Source organism: Macaca nemestrina, chromosome 1 (genome assembly GCF_043159975.1).
Source record: "Macaca nemestrina isolate mMacNem1 chromosome 1, mMacNem.hap1, whole genome shotgun sequence".
In the NCBI taxonomy this organism is placed as follows: Eukaryota; Metazoa; Chordata; class Mammalia; order Primates; family Cercopithecidae; genus Macaca; species Macaca nemestrina.
Genome location: NC_092125.1, coordinates 187473840 through 187493433, shown reverse-complemented (window position 1 = coordinate 187493433; position 19594 = coordinate 187473840). Strand labels below are relative to the sequence as shown.

Genomic DNA, 19594 nt, shown 5'->3' with positions numbered 1-19594 from the left:
CTAAATGTAGCCTTCAGGGACTTTCATGATCTGGACCCCACCTACTGGTCCAGATTCATCTAATACAACTTCCTATCTCTCAATTTTTTTTTTTTTTTTTTTTTTTTGAGACAAGGTTATGCTCTGTTGCCCAAGCTGGAGTGCAGTGGCCCAATCACAGTTCGCTGCAGCCTCCTGGGCCCAAGGAATCCTCCCACCTCAGCCTCCTGAGTAGCTGGGACTACAGTCATATGCCACCACACCCAACCAGATTTTTTTTAAAGAGATGGGGATCTCATTATGTTGCCCAGGCTGGTATTGAACTCCTGAGCTCAAGTGATCCTCCCACCACAGCCTCCCAAAACGCCAGAATTACAAGCATAAGCCACCATGCACAGGCCAAGTCCTATCTCATACATTGTCTTCAACAAAACTTAAGGTGTTTTAATAACTTTATGCATTTATTCAGGCTGTTACTTCTCCTACCCTACCAGTAAACCAATGATTCCCTATTTCGTTTATATATTCTTCTACTGCTATACTTCGACATCCATTCAATCAGTATTTACTGAGTACTTTCTATGTGCCAGAGACAGGGCTAGGTATTGAAGATCCAGCAACTAATTATGGTCTCAGTCCTTATCCTGATGGAATTTATAATTTAATGAGGACTAAAGACACTAAACAATTATAAGTATGGTTAAGGATTGTAAAGGTGGTAGTACAGTATATAATAAAAATATATTTTAGATGACAGCCAGGAGAAAGAGAGGGAATTATAAAGAGGAGCGTTGCGTGGTATATTTACAGGTATGTCTTTCGTAACTACAGTCTGAGCTTCTTGAGGACAGGGATTATGTAATCTTCATATCCCTAGCCAGGACAGTAAATGGCAACGTATACTAACATACACTGACTAAACTACAAAGATCACTGCCCTATTCACTCCTGGGCTGATCACTGTGACTATGCAAGTGCACTCATTGACCAGGCCTAGATCACGTGCCCACCCTTAAACCAATGGGTTAGGCCAACCACCCAAGCCACATCATTCCAAATGAAGGAGGAGTGGTTCCAAGAGAAAAATCAGGAAGTTCTTACCTAAGTAAGAGGGAAGAGAAACTAGATATGCAAAAAAAACCAGTAGTCCTCTCTTCAGTGGACATTGTTGTTATCTTCCAAACATCTTACTCCCTCCCCTCACTGGTAAAAAGTTTAAGTGGGATTGACCCCTTCCTCAGCTCCAGGAGTAAGCCCTGATTTGACATAACAGTGGTTCTTAAAGTGTGGTTTGTGACCAGCAAAATCAGTAACATCTGGGAACGTGTTACAAATACAACTTCTTGGAACCAAGTCTACTGAACCTACTCAACTAGACATTTTGGGGGAAGGACCTAGCAATTTGTGTGTTGTGTTTTTGTTTTTTGAGATAGCATCTTCTCTGTCATCCAGGCTGCAGTGCAGCGGCATAATCACAGCTCAGTGCAGCCTTGACCTCCCAGGCTCAAGCAATCCTCCCATCTCAGCCTCCCAAGTAGCTCAGACTACAGGCATACATCACCAGGCCTCATTAATTTTGTTGTTGTTGTTGTTGTTGTTTTGAGACGGAGTCTCGCTCTGTCGCCCAGGCTGGAGTGTAGTGGCCGGATTTCAGCTCACTGCAAGCTCCGCCTCCTGGGTTTACGCCATTCTCCTGCCTCAGCCTCCCGAGTAGCTGGGACTACAGGCGCCCGCCACCGAGCCCGGCTAGTTTTTTTTTTTTTCGTATTTTTAGTAGAGACGGGATTTCACCATGTTAGCCAGGATGGTCTCGATCTCCTGACCTCGTGATCCGCCCGTCTCGGCCTCCCAAAGTGCTGGGATTACAGGCTTGAGCCACCGCGCCCGGCCTTTTTTTTTTTTTTTTTTTTTTGGTAGAGACAGAGTTTCACCATGTTGCCCAGGCTGATCTTGAATTCCTGGACTCACGTAATCCTCCCGCCTTGGCCTCCAACAGTGCTGGGATTACTGGCATGAGCCACAGTGTCTGGCTGCAGTCTGTAATTTCACAAGTCCTCCAGGTAGTTCTAATGCACACTCAAGTTTAAAAGCCACTGGTCTAGACACAGAAAGCTACCCAGATTTTAAGACAGTGATCCTTTGGAGCACGAGATGGTTCAACTAGTGTCAAGCTTAGGATTTTTGCACTGTATTTGTAGGAAACATCTTTCTCTCCCAGGAATGAGGAAACATACAAAGGCAGCCATCTTGTACTACTGGGGAAGCCCGTATGAGGAAAAAAAGCTAATACAGGGTAAAGTCAAGAGAATTATAGAAAAACAGGGCCAAAGCCTGTATCCTTGATCAAACTATGCCAGGGGCCCTCACTCCCTTTGGTCTTTTCAATTACATAAGCCTATGTAATTCAAATTCAAATTCCCTTTGTTTTAACTAATTTGAGTTGGATTTTCTGTTATCAAAGCTGAAAGTATCCTCATATCCACTACATCAAGTTACACATGTATTCTTAAACACCACAGAGAATGTACTAGAAAATACAGCCTAGTCAGCACCCTCTCTCTAAATTAAGGTTGCCAGATTTAGCAAATAAAAATATAGGACACCCAGTTAAATTTGAATTTCAAATAAACAATGAATAATACTGCATGGTCCATATTGCATATATTTTATCTGGCAATACTAAATTTCAAGGGCTGAACACTAGGAACCAGTCCCAGTTAGAAAGATATGATAGCTCTTATATAGTTTATGACTATCTGGAGAAAAACTAAATTCCAAGTCCCGAATTAATGTCCTGCAACAGGTCTGAATCACCTCATTGTCCTTCTAAAACTAAACAGACTTTTTTCCAAAAGCCAAAGCATGTTATATCCTCTACCACAGGTAAGTGTGACAGAAGCGAAAATGTTGCTATATTTGAGTATTCATAGCTTCTTTTCTTTGCTCTCTTGGTTTCTGGCCCTTACTGTACAGATCAGAATAACAATACATGCAAAGGAGAGAGTTTAACGGGAAGCAGGTACTCATGGAATAGAAACTTAATAGGTTTGAGAAGGGTTACAAAAGAAACACAAAAATGAGACCATTCACGTTGTTATGAGTTGGTAAGTTTTAAGAGAGAAGAAAGTTTGGGATTAACCATCCCAAACATGAAGAAATAGGATTTTAAGTAGTATTGTAGCTTTATGAATGTAAACCCCTTTGGCATTTTTGAGAAGATGGAATACTTAAATTACTTTTCAATTTAATTTGAATGTTAGGCTGGTTCTTCCTCTCAATGGGACACTATGGAGATGGGCCACAAAGCATCCCAGTTTTATTAATAATAATGAAAACAAGCCAGGCACAGCGGCTCATGCCTATAATCCCACTGCTTTGGGAGCCTGAGGCAGGAGGATCACTTGAGGACAGGAGTTTGAGACCATCCTGGGAAACATAGTGAGATGCCGTCTCTACAAAAATTAAAAATAAAAAAAAAGTAGCCAGGCTTTTAGTGCATATTTGTAGTCTTAGCTACTTGGGTGGCTGAGGGAGGAGGATCCCTTAAACCCAGCTCAAGGTTGCAGTCAGCTATGATCAGGGCACTGCAGGCTAGCCTGGGAGACCTTATCTCTTTTTTAAAAATATGCCTTTGCAGTCCCAGCTACTGGGGAGGGTGTGGCAGAAGAATCACTTGAACCCAGGAGGCAGAGACTGCAGTGAGCAGAGATCACACCACTGCACTCCAGCCTGGGTGATAGAGCAAGACTCTATCTCAAAATAAAAAAAATTTTTTTTGTTTTAAATAAATAAATAAATTTTTGTTTTAAATAAATAAATAATGAAAATAACAAGAACAATAGATACCTGCCCTAAGTGTCTTATGTGTACTATTTCATATAGTTCTCACAATAATCCTACAGTAGGATTAATATTCTTTTCTATGCTATACAGATTAGAAAACTGTCCAAGGTCACAAACTAGAAACAGGCAGGGCTAGAATAGGAAATTCCAACAACCTGAGTCTGGAGCTCTTAAACACAGATACTTTACCCATTTTATATCAATATCTATCTATCCTCAAGCACTTAAACATTACACCAAAAAGAAAATAACATACATCTGTATTAATTATTCTCAGAAAGCAAGAACTTCAGCACATTAAGTAAAATGAAACATGTATGGCATGGCTTCGTTCTCTTTAGTTTCTTCTCCCCTTCACAGCCCACCAAAAAAACTAAGAACATCAGGAAATTTTCTCTTCCAAAGTTACTTCTGAAAGTAAATTGGCTGGGTGTGGTGGCTCACATCTATAATCCCAGCACTTCGGGAGGCCAAGGCAGGAGGACTGTTTGAGCTCAGGAGTTCAAAACCAGCATGGGCAACACAGTAAGACCTCATCCAAACAAAAAAGTCAAAAAATTAGCCAGGTATGGTGGCATGCACCTATAGTCCTAGCTACTCAGGAGGCTGGGGCAGGAGGATCACTTGAGCCCAGGAGGTCAAGGCTACAGTGAGTCATGTTTGTGCCACTGCACTCCAATCTAGGTGACAGCAATATCCTGTCTCCAAAAAAAAAAAGTATATTATAGTACATAAATTTATCAACTAATGTTTACTTAAAAAGTAACTCAAGAGCAAGCTTTCATCAAACAACCAAGGCCACATATACTGTTGCTTGGCAACTGGATGTCAGAGATCTGAATCACTTAACACTTCAAAAAAGAGAAAAATTAGCTGGGCATGGTGGCACACACTTGTAGTCCCAGCTACTCGGGAGGCTGAGGTAGGAGGATTGCTTGAGCTTGGGAGATTGAGGCTGCAGTGAACCAAGATCATGCCACTGCACTCCAGCCTGGGCAACAGAGTGAAACCTGAGAAAGAAGAAAGAGAAAGAAAACAAAGGAAACAAAGGAAACAAAGGAAACAAAGGAAACAAAAGAAAGAAAAGGAAGAAAAGGAAGAAAAGGAAGAAAAGGAAGAAAAGGAAGAAAAGGAAGAAAAGAAAGAAAAGAAAGAAAAGAAAGAAAAGAAAGAAAGAAAGAAAGAAAGAAAGAAAGAAAGAAAGAAAGAAAGAAAGAAAGAAAGAAAGAGAGAGAGAGAGAGAGAGATAGGCCAGGCTTAATGGCTCAGGCCTGTAACCCCAGGACATGCGAGGCCAGAGTAAGGGAAGTGCCTGAGGCCAGGAGTTCAAGGCCAGTCTGGACAACAAAGAAAGAAAAGAAAAGAAAAGAAAAGAAAAGAAGAGAGGCCAGGCTTAATGGCTCAGGCCTGTAACCCCAGGACTTGCGAGGCCAGAGTAACGGAAGTGCCTGAGGCCAGGAGTTCAAGGCCAGTCTGGACAACACAGCAAGATCCTGTCTCTACAAAAAAAAAATTGTTTTAATTAGCCAGGTGTGGTAGTGCATGCCTGTAGTCAGTCCCAGCTACTCAGAAGGCTAAGGTGGGAAGACCACTTGAGCCCAGGAGGTCAAGGCTACAGTTAGCTGTTGGTGCCACTGCACTCCAGCCTGGGCAACAGAGCAAGACCCAGTCACAAAAAAAAAAAAAAAAAAACCCACACAGAAAAATACATCAAAATACATATAAATAGCTTTGGCATTATTTTAAAAGTTAAACTTATTAATTATTAAAGCATATATAGCATATGGAGAAATACAAAGCTAAGAAATTAGAAAATAAAGTAAGTCAGTTTGGAAATGACAAGCTATATAACTAGTAACATTTGGAACACAACCACTTTTTACAACCTCACAGCTTCTACCCTTGTCCAAGCCACCATCACCCCTCAGCTTGATTGTTGCAATAGCCTCCTAACCAGTTTCTCTAATTCCACCTTTCCCTCTTTCCACCAGCAGCTAGAATGATTCTTTAAGCCAAGAATCATAGTACATCACTGTTCAATACACTTTGATGGCTTCTCATCTCATACAAGTTTTAAAAGCCAAAATTCTTACAATGGCTTACAATGGCATACATGGTGGCAAAGCCTCACCACCCATAACATTACTTTTTTTTTTTTTGAGATGGAGTCTCGCTCTACCACCCAGGCTGGAATGCAGTAGCACGATCTCAGCTCACTGCAACCTCTGCCTCCCAGGTTCCCTGTCTCAGCCTCCCAAGTACCTGAGATTATGGGCGCCCACAACCACACCCAAATAATTTTTATATTATTAGTAGATACAGGGTTTTGTCACGTTGGCCAGGCTGGTCTCAAACTCCTGACCTCAGGTGATCTGCCCACCTCAACTTCTCAAAGTGCCGGGATTACAGGCATTAGCCACCACGCCTGGCCACTTGTCTTCTTTTTTTTTACTACTTTTCCCTCATTCCATTCTAGTCACACTGGCCTCCTAGATGATCCCTGAATACATCACAGTGATGCTCCTGCCTCAGGGTAGGTCATCTGATATCCTCTACCTGGAACCCCCATCCTCACACCTGTTATTTCCGTATGACCTGCTCCCTCATTCCTTTAGGTCAGGCCCTCCCTGGCCTCCTATTTAAAATAGCAGATCTCTCATCCTGTACTCTATTTTTATCCTCTGTTTCTTTCTCCACAGCATTTATCACCATCATTATGTATTTTACTTATGAATTTGTTTATTCTCTGCTCTCTTCACTCCCTTAGAAATGTAGAATCCATGAAGCATTTTTGCTGTTTTGTTTGCTACTACACTTATAATAGTGCCTGGCAGTCAAATATTTGTTGAAAAACATGAATTAACACACAAACAAAAAAATTTACAGGTGTTCCAAGTACCACACTAAGTACTTGACAGTTATTAATCTCCTAAATCCTCATAACCCTATTAAGTGACCATTATCACCCTACTTTTTGGGTGAGGAAACCACAACACAGAAAAGATAAGTAAATTGCCAAAGGACACATGTTAAGAAGTGGCAGAGGCACAATCTGAACTCAGGCATTCTGATTCCAGAGACTCCTCTCTTAACTACTCCACTATACTGCCTCTAGATTTCTAACATACTGAGAAAAATCAATACTTAGGCACATCATACATTTTAATTGAAAGATATAATCGACAGGTTACTTTAAAGTAGTATTCCAATTTTTTTTTTTTTTTTGAGATAATCTCACTATGTTGCCCAGGTTGATCTTCAACTCTTGGTTTCAAGCAAAACTCCCATCTTGGCTTTGCAAGTAGCTGAGGCTACAGGTACATGCCACTGTATCCAACTCCTAATTTTTTTTTTTTTTGAGACAGGGTCTTGCCCTGTCACCCAGGCTAGAGTGCAGTGGTATAATCACAGCTCAGTGCAGTCTCGACTTCCAGGGCTCAAGTGATCCTCCCACCTCAGCCTCCCAAGTAGCTGGGACTATAAAAGTGCACCACCATGCACAGCTAATTTTTGCATTTTTTGTAAAGACGGGGTTTCTCCATGTTGCCCAGGCTTGACGGCTCCTAATTTTTCAGGTTAGCTTTCTATCATAAATCATTCCATAGGTCCCAAGTTTACTTAATTTACTGAACTTTAGAATTTTAAATGTATAGTTTTGCAAAATGTTCTCTTACACCCATTTACTTGCTATACTAACACTCTATTCCAATGCCTATATTCCTCAAATTAGTTAACTGTCAACCAGAAATGTTAGCTTCCTTATCTTCTAGTAAGCAACCAACAAGACAGAAAAAGGTCTATCTTATATTAACTCAATGAAGTTAATATGAAGTCCAACTTAGAAAATGAAAATGTGGCTGCGCGCAGTGGCTCACGCCTGTAATCCCAGTACTTTGGGAGGCCAAGGTGGGTGGATTACAAGGTCAAGAGATCGAGACCATCCTGACCAACATGGTGAAACCGCGTTTCTACTAAAAATAAAAAAATTAGCCAGGCATGGTGGTGGGTGCCTGTAATCCCAGCCAATCAGGAGGCTGAGGCAAGAGAATTGCTCAAACCCGGGAGGTGGAGGTTGCAGTGAGCTGAGATGGCGCCACTGCATTCCAGCCTGGCGACAGAGCAAGACTCCATCTCAAAAATAACAGAAAATGAAAATGCATTTCCCACAGCTAGATTTTAACTCTGAAAAAGTAAAAAATAACTTGCTAATACTGTTTATTGACAAAGACAGTAACATTGAAGAGTGTTATGGTTTTCCAAATTAATTTTCCTAGCATTAATTCTCTCCCTCTTCCTCTTTAACAGAATCTCTCCCCAATACAACTATATACCTCAGTAGAAGCCAACACCATTCCAGATTGAGAAACGTGATTAACCTAAGGGTATTTACTGGTGACTGGTTCAGGAACTAGCCTATGACCCAATTCTGGCCAAAAAAATTGGGAATGAAGTTTGCTAGAGGTTTTTGAAGAAAGTTTCCTCTATCCAAAAACAGTGGCATGGGAAGAGATATTTTTCCTCTTCTTTTAGAAGTTGTTGTTTATGGATATGATGCCTGGAATCACTGCAACCATTTTGCTACTAGCCTGAGGATGAAGCCAGTCCCAAGGATGGCAGAATTGAGCAATATATGGCTAAGCAAAATACAGGGTTTTTACTGACATTGTTGAACTCCTGAAATCAACTAACTCTATTAAATGAGAAGATAAAATTTATTATTTTTAAAGCCATTTTGAATTAGTTCTGTTGCTTATAGCTGAAAACATATGAATTAAATATTTTATAAAATACGTCCCAGAACATCAGAAAAAAAGGTTGTGGCTAATTCTATAAATGTCTATTAGCAGTTCAACATAAATTAGACCATATTGAGTGACCCTGTTGTAGAAAGGTCACTCTATCCCCTATGGAAAAAAAAAAGCCTAATACACATGTAAGAACAGAATCTAAAGCAATATATTTCCAGCACAACAATTCCTTTCAGCAAGACCTTTTTCAAAGCAATTTTCATTCAGATCTTTAATTTTGATTCATAATTGAATTTTTCTTAAGTTTAAAAACAAATACTGGCTGGGCACGGTGGCTCACACCTGTAATTCCAGCATTTTGGGAGGCTGAGGTGGAAGGATTGCTTGAGCCCAGGAGTTCAAAACCAGCCTGGGCAACCTGGAAAAACTCTATCTCTATTTAAAAAAATAATAAATATTTAAAAATAGTTAATAAATAAAAACTATCACAATATTTAAGATTACACAGCTGCATGCTCTGGATTTGTTGTTGCATATCCTCAGGTAAGGACAGGCAATCTGGCCCACAAACAGAACATGAGACAGGAAGTCCAAGTATGGATAAGGGTAGATGGTATTAACTTTGGCTTTGTGTTGGTTCATCAATACCAAGTTATAGGGCAGTTTTCATACTGATATGGGACATGCAAAACGGTATGATTTGGCAGGTTGGACATAGCCTACTGTCTCTTTTATTAAAATAACGAACTTTAAAAATCAGCCAGGTGTGGTGGTGCATGCTTGTAGCCCCATATACTTGGGAGGCTGAGGTGCGAAGGCTGCCGTAAGTTGTGATCACGCCACTGCACTCCAGCCTGGGCAACAGAGCAAGACCCTGTCTCAAAAAAAAATAAATAAATAAATAAATAAATAAAACAATGAGATAACCCTTTTACTTTGTGTGAATTTACAAATATGCACAAGGAACAATACATACAACATATATGGGCAAGCAATGTGGAAACTGATCTTTAATAAGGCTTGATGGCTCACTTTACCTTGTTAAAAGTCAAGTCTTACACATGGTAAAATTAATTGCTATAATAACACACTGGATAACTTAAAACTCTCCATTTGGCCCTGTGCTATGTAAAACTAACCTAATACACTGTGAAAAACTTATTTCTTTTTTGAGATAGAGTCTCGCTCTGACGCCCAGGCTAGAATGCAATGGCGCGATCTCAGCTCGCTACAACCTCTGCCTCCAGGGTTCAAGCGATTCTCCTGCCTCAGCCTCCTGAGTAGCTGGGACTACAGGCGCGCGCCACCACGCCTGGCAAATTTTTTTCTTTTTAGTAGAGATGGGGTTTCACCATGTTGGCCAGGCTGGTCTCAAACTCCTGACCTCAAGTGATCCACCCGCCTCGGCACCTCAATGTGCTGGGATTACAGGTGTGAGCCACCGTGCCCTGCCTACTCACTTCTAGTTGTTCAAAGTTTCAAAAACAACTTTTACTCAAAACCATATAAATCTTGCTAATAACATTAAGCATTGCATTTTTTTCCATTACTCCCTTTGTTACAATAAGTGTCCAGCCAATTATCTTCATAAGTTTAGAGGTCACATGCTGATAATAAATAATATTAACATTTTAAAGCTTAAGTCACAAAATGAAGCTAGTTGGATCCATGGGCCTAAAATTAACAAAATACTTGGGCACTGGATGTTTAGGGAAAAAAGATACAAGCTGGGCATGGTGGCACATGCCTGTAGTCCCAGTTAATCAGGAGGCTGAGGTGGGAGGATCACCTGTGCCCAAGAGTTTAGGCTGCAGTGCGCCACTGCACCCCTCAGTGACAAAATGAGACCCTGTCTCAAAAAAAAAAAAAAAGAAAAAAAGATACGATGGAAATACAACAGCCTGGCCTCAAGAAACTTATCTGGTTAGGGAGGTGAATTATATTTATGAAATAATTAAGTATCATAATATAACACATGATACCATGTCAAAATAACAGAGATAGCCCTACATACAAAGGGGTACAGTGCTAGAATTTTTGGAGAAGGTTTTAAGAAGAAAGGGGGACTCAGATAGGATCTTGATTTAAAGATGGGGGTGGGAGGGGCATATCTACATAGGAAGCAGGTTAAGCAAAAGCTTGAGATAGGAATGAGCAATCAGGGTATAGGGTTAGAAGGAACTCAACTATAAGTATGAATAGAAAATTAGTAATAAGTTATAAATATATAAATTGGTGCCATATTACTAAAGTTTAAGAATATGATCTCTACTTAAAAGAAATTAAGAGCTGCTGATTATGTTTGAGAAGAACGGTAAAACAATGAAAATAACATTTCAGTAGAACTAACCTGGCTGAAGAATTCAGGACAAACTTACAGTGAGGGGAAGAAGAAATCAGAAACAGAGCAACCAGTTAGGAGGTACTGGTTAAGAACCCAGGCTTTAGTTAGGCAGACAGACCTGCTCTGCTACTTGGTAAGTTACTAAACCTAAGTCTCAGTTTCCTGTCTGTAGAGTGGGATAATAATAGCGCCAATTTTAAAAGGTTGTTGTGTGGCTAAAAGAATACATATAAAATCATTTAACATAGTACTTGGACTACAATAATTGTTCAACAAATGTTAGCAACTATTACTTTCATTACAAATCATTTCTAAGGTGAGGTATTGAGGAACTGGACAAGAGTCCAGTTAGAAACTAAAAGGAAAAGATGACTTGGGTTGACATTTCCATAGACTTGTGAAATGTTATAACTAGAAAAGACCCTAGAGAACACTTCCAAAAAACAAAATGGATAAAATGTGGCCCCAGTAAACACTGGGAAGGAAGAAAAGAATGGGGCAAAATAGCTCAAAGGTTTTGACTACAAGAGTACCCAAAGAGGTAGATATGGGATAATTACATGTTATCAATAAGAAGCTCTAAATACAACTACACTTATTGGGTACACACTATATGTCAAATACTGTACCAGATATTGATATGGTACATTTAATCCCCACAAGTCTGCAAAGGTAGGTATTAGTTCAATTTTACAGAAAACAGATGCACAGAGAGGTTAAAGTACTACCCATATAACACTGGGCAGGATAAGAAGCAAGGCTAGTTTTGTAATCTATGTCATCTATTTCCAAAGCCTGTTTTCTTTCTACTATACTCAGGCTATCTCCCTCTTTAATACCAATAAAAAATTGTATCATATCACATAGATACATTTATATTTTTCTACCTACCTTATTAAATATGGCAATCATAAACATGTCCTATCTTTTCTACATTCTAAGAAAAATATAAAAGTATTCAGCATCAGCTCGACACAGTGGCTCACACCTGTAATCCCAGCACTTTGGAAGGCCCAGGCGGGCGGAACACCTGAGGTCAGGAGTTCGAGACTAGCTTGACCAACATGGAGAAACCCCATCTCTACTAAAAATACAAAATTAGTTGGGCGTGGTGGCATGTGTCTGTAATCCCAGCTACTCAGGAGCCTGAGGCAAGAGAATCGCTGGAACCCAGGAGGCAGAGGTTGCGGTGAGCTGAGATCACGCCATTGCACTCCAGCCTGGACAACAAGGGTGAAACTTCGTCTCAAAAAAAAAGAAAAAAAAAAAGCCAGGCACAGTGGCTCACACCTGTAATCCCAGCACTTTGTGAGGCCGAGGCGGGTGGATCACCTGAGGTCAGGAGTTCGAGACCAGCCTGGCCAACATGGTGAAACCCCATTTCTACTTAAAGTACAAAAAATTAGCTGGGCGTCGTGGTAAGCACCTGTAATCCCAGCTACTCAGGAGGCTGAGGCAGGAGAATTGCTTGAACTTGGGAGTCAGAGGTTGCAGTGAGCAGATATCGCGTCATTGCACTCCAGACTGGGGGACAAAAGCGAGACTTCGTCTCAAAAAAAAAAAAAAAAGCATTCAGCATCAAAACAATGAGAATAAATTTTAAAAGCATTATCAAATGAGAGAATCACCATACTTCTAGTGAAACATAGTTGGATACACTATACATTATATTAAATGAAAGCAATGACTAATCTTTTTCAATAAGAAGACAAAAAACTGGCATAGCTTTTACATCATTTGATTATATAAGCATTTGTCCCAAACGACAATATAATTAAAAACTGACACCTAGATCATAAAAGCAACATATTACTACACACAGGAGAAGTCTTTATATAAGATGAATCCAAATGTGCAGGGTTAAAAATAAAAATTCAACCACAGAAGGCTGCTTAACCTGTTAACAGTAAGGATCATGAACTGGCAGATGACCTATTTCTTCAATGTAGCTCTCAGCAGGTATGTTCCCCAACCATAGGGCCAGTGTACCAGTTTTCCACCAAAATGTTACTTAATCTAAATTGTGCCAGGTTGAAAATACCAAGTATGTCAGGGTAAGCAAATAAGCTTCTTCAAAACAACCTTTGTGTCTGGCTTCAAAGTCAGAAGATACTTTACCAGGTTGTCCATCAAACTATGTAGTCTAACTTCTAGACTAGTAGGTCTCAAAATGTGATCCAGAGTTTCCAAGACCCTTCAGAGGGTCCAAGAGGTCAGAACTATTTTCATAGTATCACTAAGACATTATTTGCCATTTTCATTCTCATTCTCTTACAACTGTACAGTGGAGTTTTCCAGAGGTTATAACCTGTAATATCTCAATACACTCAATGCAGGAGCAGACATGGGAATTTAAATGTCTTCTATTGGCCAGGCATGGTGGCTCACACCTGTAATCCCAGCACTTTGGGAGGTGGATCATTTGAGGTCAGGAGTTCCAAGACCAGCCTGGCTAACATGATAAAACTCCGTCTCTACTAAAAATACAAAAATTAGCTGGCCGTGGTGGTGGGCGCCTATAATCCCAGCTACTCAGGAGGCTGAGGCAGGAGAACTGCGTGAGCCTGGGAGATGGAGGTTGCGGTGAGCTGAGATCACGCCACTGCACTCCAATCTGGGCCAAAGAGTGAGACCCTGTCTCAAAAAAACAAACCCAAAAAAGTCTTCTATGAAGCTGGATAGTAAAGATGTCAATGCCATTCTTCCCACTAATTCTTTTCGCTTTTAGAAAATATAGTTATTTTTTCATTTAGAAAAGTTACGCTAGGCCGGGCGCGGTGGCTCACGCCTGTAATCCCAGCACTTTGGGAGGCCAAGGCAGGCGAATCACGAGGTCAGGAGATCGAGACCATCCTGGCTAACACGGTGAAACCCTGTCCCTACTAAAAATACAAAAAAAATTAGCCGGGCGTGGTGGCACATGCCTATAGTCCCAGCTACTTGGGAGGCTGAGGCAGGAGAATGGCATGAACCTGGGAGGCGGAGCTTGCAGTGAGCCAAGATCGCGCCACTGCGCTCCACACTCCAGCCTGGGTGACAGAGCAAGACTCCGTCTCAAAAAAAAAAAAAAAAAAAGAAAAAGAAAAAGAAAAGTTACGCTAAAATATGTTTGCCAGGCATGGTGGTGCAGAAGGATGCTGAGGCAGAAGGATCACTTGAGCCCAGGAGTTCAAGACCAGCCTGAACAACAAAGCAAGACCCTGTCTCAAAAAAAAAAAAAAAAAAAAAGCCACATGTATAATGCTTTATTATTTTTTAATGAATTAAATATATTTTAATTTCTCAGTTTTATTCTAAACTACAAATATCAATAGATATAATCCACTTAAAGAGAAGCCCTTTGAGGTCTTCTAATTTTTTAAGTCTAAAAGGGGTACTGAGACCAAAAAAAATTGAAAACCACTTTTCTAGACTTTCCTATATTCATGTTTTGCCATACAAAACTTTTCATTTTCTAATTATCTATGGAAGAGATGTTGCAGCCCTAAAGATAATTTCAGGCTGGGCGCGGTGGCTTATGCCTGTAATCCCAGCATTTCGGGAGGCTGAGGCAGACAGATCACTTGAGCCCAGGAGTTCAAGGCCAGCCTAGGCAACATGGCAAAACCCTGTCTCTACCAAAAAATAATTTTTAAATCTTTAGCTGGGTGTGGTGGCAAGCACCTATAGTCCCATCTACTAGGGAGGCTGAGGTGGAAGGATCATTTGAGCTCAGGAGGTCGAGGCTGCAGTGAGCCATGATCGTGCCACTGTACTCTAGCCTGAGCAACAAAGCTGAGACCCTGTCTCCAAAAAAAAAAAAAAAAGATAATTTCAGAAGTTTGTCTTGATAAGAAAAAAAAAGCCAACAATTTTTAAAAATTGTCTATTAATTTAAAAAGGAAGTTATTACATTTTCCTAAAATGAAAACAATAACAATGTCAAAACTAAAGTGCTGAGCTAACAAGACCACTAGCTACAACCTTTGTGCATCAGTTATAATCAGTTGTGTATAGGAAATCCTCAAAAGACCAAAGGTGAGGCTCTTTGAGAGGCCTCTATCCAGCTTTGCTACAGAATAATCCCAATTCCCGAATTTATAGCAAGACTAACCAGGATGCTTATAGGCGATTCTCTGTTCTACAATCTTAACATTTCTACACAAAAGTTTTGTTGTTGTTTTGTAGAAATGGTATCTTTACAAAGCTATTCTGATCTAGATCTCCTGGCCTCAAACGATCCTCCTGCTTTGGGCTTCCAAAGCACACTGGGATCACAGGCATGAGCCACCACACCTAGCCAACAATAAAAAGTTTTATTTTTCATCTGAACAGTTCAGTATATCCACTGCTGCCAGGAAATACACAAACATTAAGATACTAAACTCCCATTTGGATTCAACTTTTACATTACTGTGACTGTAGATACACCAATCCATGCAGTTATTAGGAATCTTCAGGATGCATGATAATGTTAGTTATTGAAAAGACAGGCTAGAGGGAAATATCTTTGAAAAATAGTTTTTGAGGCTACCAGAAGCAATAATAGATAAAATTTTGCATTTATGGCTCAGTCTAAAATTAAGATGAAAGGCTAGGCGTGGTGGCTCACGTCTGTAATCCCAGCACGTTGGGAGTCCGAGGTGGGGAGTTCAGGACCAGCCTGGCCAACATGGAAAAACCCCATTTCTACTAAAAATACAAAAATTAGCCAGGCATGGTAGCATGTGCCTGTGTAATCCCAGCTACTTGGGAGGCTAAGGGACAAGAATCCTTTGAACCCAGGATGCGGAGGTTGCAGTGAGCCGAGATGGCGCCACTGCACTCCAAACTGAGCGACACAGCGAGACTCTGTCTTGAAAATAAAGATGAAAAAAACATATAAAAATACTGGCAACATTACAGTTAAGGGCCCTAAGTCAACAAATGTCTAATTCAAAAGCTATTTAGCCCTAGGCTACTACAATAGCCAAGCAATGAATTGGGCAAGGACCTTAAGTAGAAAGGCACCTAAAGACTAGAAGGAAACAATGCTCCTTATTTATTAATTCAACATATACTGACTAAATTGTCTACTACTTGCAAGACCCTGAGCAAGCTAAGAAGCTCATGACGAGGTGGGAAGCCAATTTCATAGGGAGAAGTACACATAAATAGTACAGTAGCTTCTCTAGACAGAATGGAAAAAATTTCATCTGAGAAGTGCTAGAAGAGGAGGCCGGGCACAGTGTCTCACGCCTGTAATCCCAGCACCTTGGGAGGCTGAGGCAGGCAGATCATCTGAGGTCAGGAGTTTGAGACCAGCCTGGTGAAACCCTGTCTCTACTAAAAATACAAAAATTAGCTGGTGTGGTGGTACATGTCTATAATCCCAGCTACTTGGGAGGCTGAGGCAGGAGAATCGCTTCAACTCAGGAGGCAGAAGTTGCAGTAAGCCAAGATCGTGCCACTGCACTCCAGCCTGGGCAACAGAGTGAGACTCTGCCTCAGAAAAAAAAAAAAAAAAAAAAAAAAGGGTTTAGAGAACATATTCTGAGACTGAAGGCGTCTGACCTGGGTCCTAAAAACACATACATATAAGATTTCAACATGTGACTATTGCGAGTGAAAGGCATCCCAGGAAGAGGGAAAAAAGCATACATTCAAGGAACAGCAAACACAAAATTGCTTCTATAGAATTTATGATGCACTCCAGGAGGAGAATTAACTAGAAAATTAAGTTGGAAGCAAAAATTAGAGGGACTTATATGACAGGGTAAGCAATCGGGGGATTTTTTTTATTTATTGGTTGTTTTGTTTTGTTTTGTTTTGTTTTTTTGTAGGCAAAGGGAAGCCAGTGGGAGGTTTTTAAACCCACTGGAAGATTTATCATTGTAAGATAAGTCATCAGATGATTCTCTTAACATTACTGTGGCTTGAACAGGATAGAAATGGGAGAGCAGTTAGTACACTATCACAGCAGTCCAGGAAGGAAATAATTAAGAGCTTGATGTGGGGTGGGAGCTAGGAAAAACCTACAAAACATGCTACAACCGCTTCACTAATGATACAGTTTTAAATATTTTGAAAACTTAATTTATCACATAAAACAAGGTTGACATTCACACTATTTCCATGAAAAACCATTCACTTCATAGGCAGTGTTTCATCATACTCAAGGGTGCTTCCTTTTTAAAAAGCTGTTAGGAATAACTAACCATATTCTACATTAAAGCTACAAAAGGGGTAATAAAGAACAGCATATGTATCCTTTCAGTATTCTCAAAAGAATCTCAGTATGCACAATTTCATTCAAGGATGAACATTTTAAACTCAAAAGTTTATTTCCATGGAAAATAAAGTTTGGATCATAATTTTCTATACAACCTTATAAGACCCACGTCTCCATATAGTTTTAATAGTCAACTTTTCTTAAAATTATTTTTGGACAACTCAACTCAACTTGGCCAGTAGTTTTCTACTAGGCTAATATATTTCAACCATAAATGCATTCTTCATTTTATCCCCTCCTCCCTACTCACCTCCCACCCAACAAATTCCCTTTGTATGTCTGCAAGGCAAGATACTATGTAATGCAGTATAATTCTAAGGCAGTTTGAATATATAATTCTTAAGGAATCTAGAATTATTAACCTTACTTTTTACAATAAAAGTACCAGTGAGGTACTAAATTTCTGTTCATATGTATGACAAATGTATCTAATATGCTTTACCATTAGGGGGAAACAAAGGGGAAAAGACACAATAGATGGGTGGCAAATCTTACAAACTTTACAAAACACTGAAAAGCTGCATCTGGATTGCAGTCACAATTACAAAAGCAAATAAAGAAGGCTCTGAAATGAAGGAAGAGAAAAAAATCTTAAGTGATCATCAAGAGTGAAAAAGGTTTATTTCAATATTAGTTTTTAGTACAGCACCATTTAACACTATGACTAATTGGAAAAAAAAAAAAAAAACAGGATAATTCACTGTTTGCAAGGACACAGGAAAAAATTTCTACATACCTTCTATAAGACAGTTACACTTCTTCACACTTGCATGGCTCAAATCCTTTCAAACGTTTCCAAAAATACAGTCTTATAATAAGCGAGGTTCCCCAATGACACACATTTATTCTGTAGGCTTAGCCATTACACGTTTTAAAATACATAAAGAATTCATCCTCGACAGAAACAAGGAGTCACAAAGGCTCTCTACTTATTCAGAATCATTACATAAAGCACCATCTGTAATTGCAAACAGTGTTTGATAAAATCTGACAGCGAATTATCATAAAATGGGGTAGACTTTAAAAGAAAAAATCAACTTTTCCATTTTGCCTTCCTTTTCCTTTCCTACCAAATACACAAAATGTCTGTAATAGCGTCAGACAGAGCTTTAAAATAAAAATCTAGTACTATATATGTATACTTTACATTACGTGTACAGGAACACATATGTACATGTCACATATTCACAGGAAAGAGAAAGGTTCCCTCGTTTATGGTTTTTTGTTTTGTTTTGTTTTTACTCTAGGAATTCAAGTTACATTAAACCCTATCCCATAAATTAAGTTAAATCATCATTAAATTAAAGAGTAATAAAATATTGCACGTAGATCTCTCTGAGCGACTATCTTCTGAGAAGGAAAACCTCAGACTAAGACCATGGCTGAATACGAACGCCCAATCCCTAAAAAAAATCACTAACCGGCATTTGTTTCTGCAAGAGAAAAAGGGAGTCTTACAGTGAATAATCACATAACTCAGTTTCAGAAGTTAACCGGGGTAAAACACAACGAACCAAATTAGACAAATGTATGAAAGGACAAGCTTTCAAAAATTCGCCCAAAGTGAAAGACTGGTTTTAACCCCGGGATATAAAACATCCTTTGCAGGTAGAAGAGTCTTTAATTGAAAAAGAAAAAAATAAAATAAAGTGGCGGGCACAAGAAAAACCTGAACGACACGCAAAGGCAAAGTAAAAAAATGATCATTTAAAAAAGGAGTCTCTCGTCCCACCCCCACTTCCAGCCCCCACCCCCACCTTCGCAGGACAATAGGTTCAGGGTCCTAACTGCAAACTTTAAACGTGTAAACCAGAAGCAGTTTTACCGCAGCTGTAACTGCAAATCTTCCCCTCATCCCGAACCTAGCGCATCCAGCAATACTTCTGCCCTAAAAACATCACCAAGCTCTTGGTAAATACAAATCAGACCCATCACGAGATTTTTTTTTTTTTCTCCCAAGTACCTGGAGGATCCATTTCAATATAAAATATCAGTTCTGTCGAATAGGGCATCATCACCTCCCTCCAGTCTGCGTCATCGTGGTCCATACTCCACACCGTATTGTACATCGCGCTGTCAGGGGCAGGACGTCAGGAGATATATAGAAGGCATATATTTTTTATCTGGTATTTAAAAATCTAAAAATATATATCTGCAAAAGTTCCACAGGGAAATGTACTTCGGGGTTTTCAACGGCCAGCACTAGTCCAGCCAAACTACCAGAACAGGGTCCTCCCCCTCTCTCCTACAGAACCCAACAAAATGCCCCCGAACTTTCAAGCTATGGGCTTTTCTCCTCAGAGGGTTACACAGAGGCTTTGGGGACGGAGGGCAGAGGTGTTAAAAATCGGCTTCCCAAAAATCCTTTCTACACAGTCGCTCTCTGGAGAGAAAAGCTCCCACCGCCTCCAAATCTTTCCGCGGAAGCCA

At 40.0% G+C, this 19594-nt stretch overlaps 1 protein-coding gene across 4 annotated transcripts in view; it reads right to left on the bottom strand.

The window, feature by feature from the left end:
* LOC105494953 (phosphoinositide-3-kinase regulatory subunit 3) overlaps positions 1 to 19594 on the bottom strand; it is a 97145-nt gene that overhangs the window by 76831 nt on the left and 720 nt on the right. For 3 of the 4 annotated variants that reach the window (XM_071093854.1, XM_024796996.2, XM_071093853.1), the window contains exon 2: positions 19128 to 19237. In XM_071093854.1, coding sequence (XP_070949955.1) covers positions 19128 to 19233 — 106 coding nt within the window. In that variant the 5' untranslated portion in view covers positions 19234 to 19237. Of the gene's footprint in view, positions 1 to 17900; positions 18810 to 19127; positions 19238 to 19594 lie in introns of those variants that run through there. The other variant, XM_071093855.1, reaches the window with a different exon arrangement.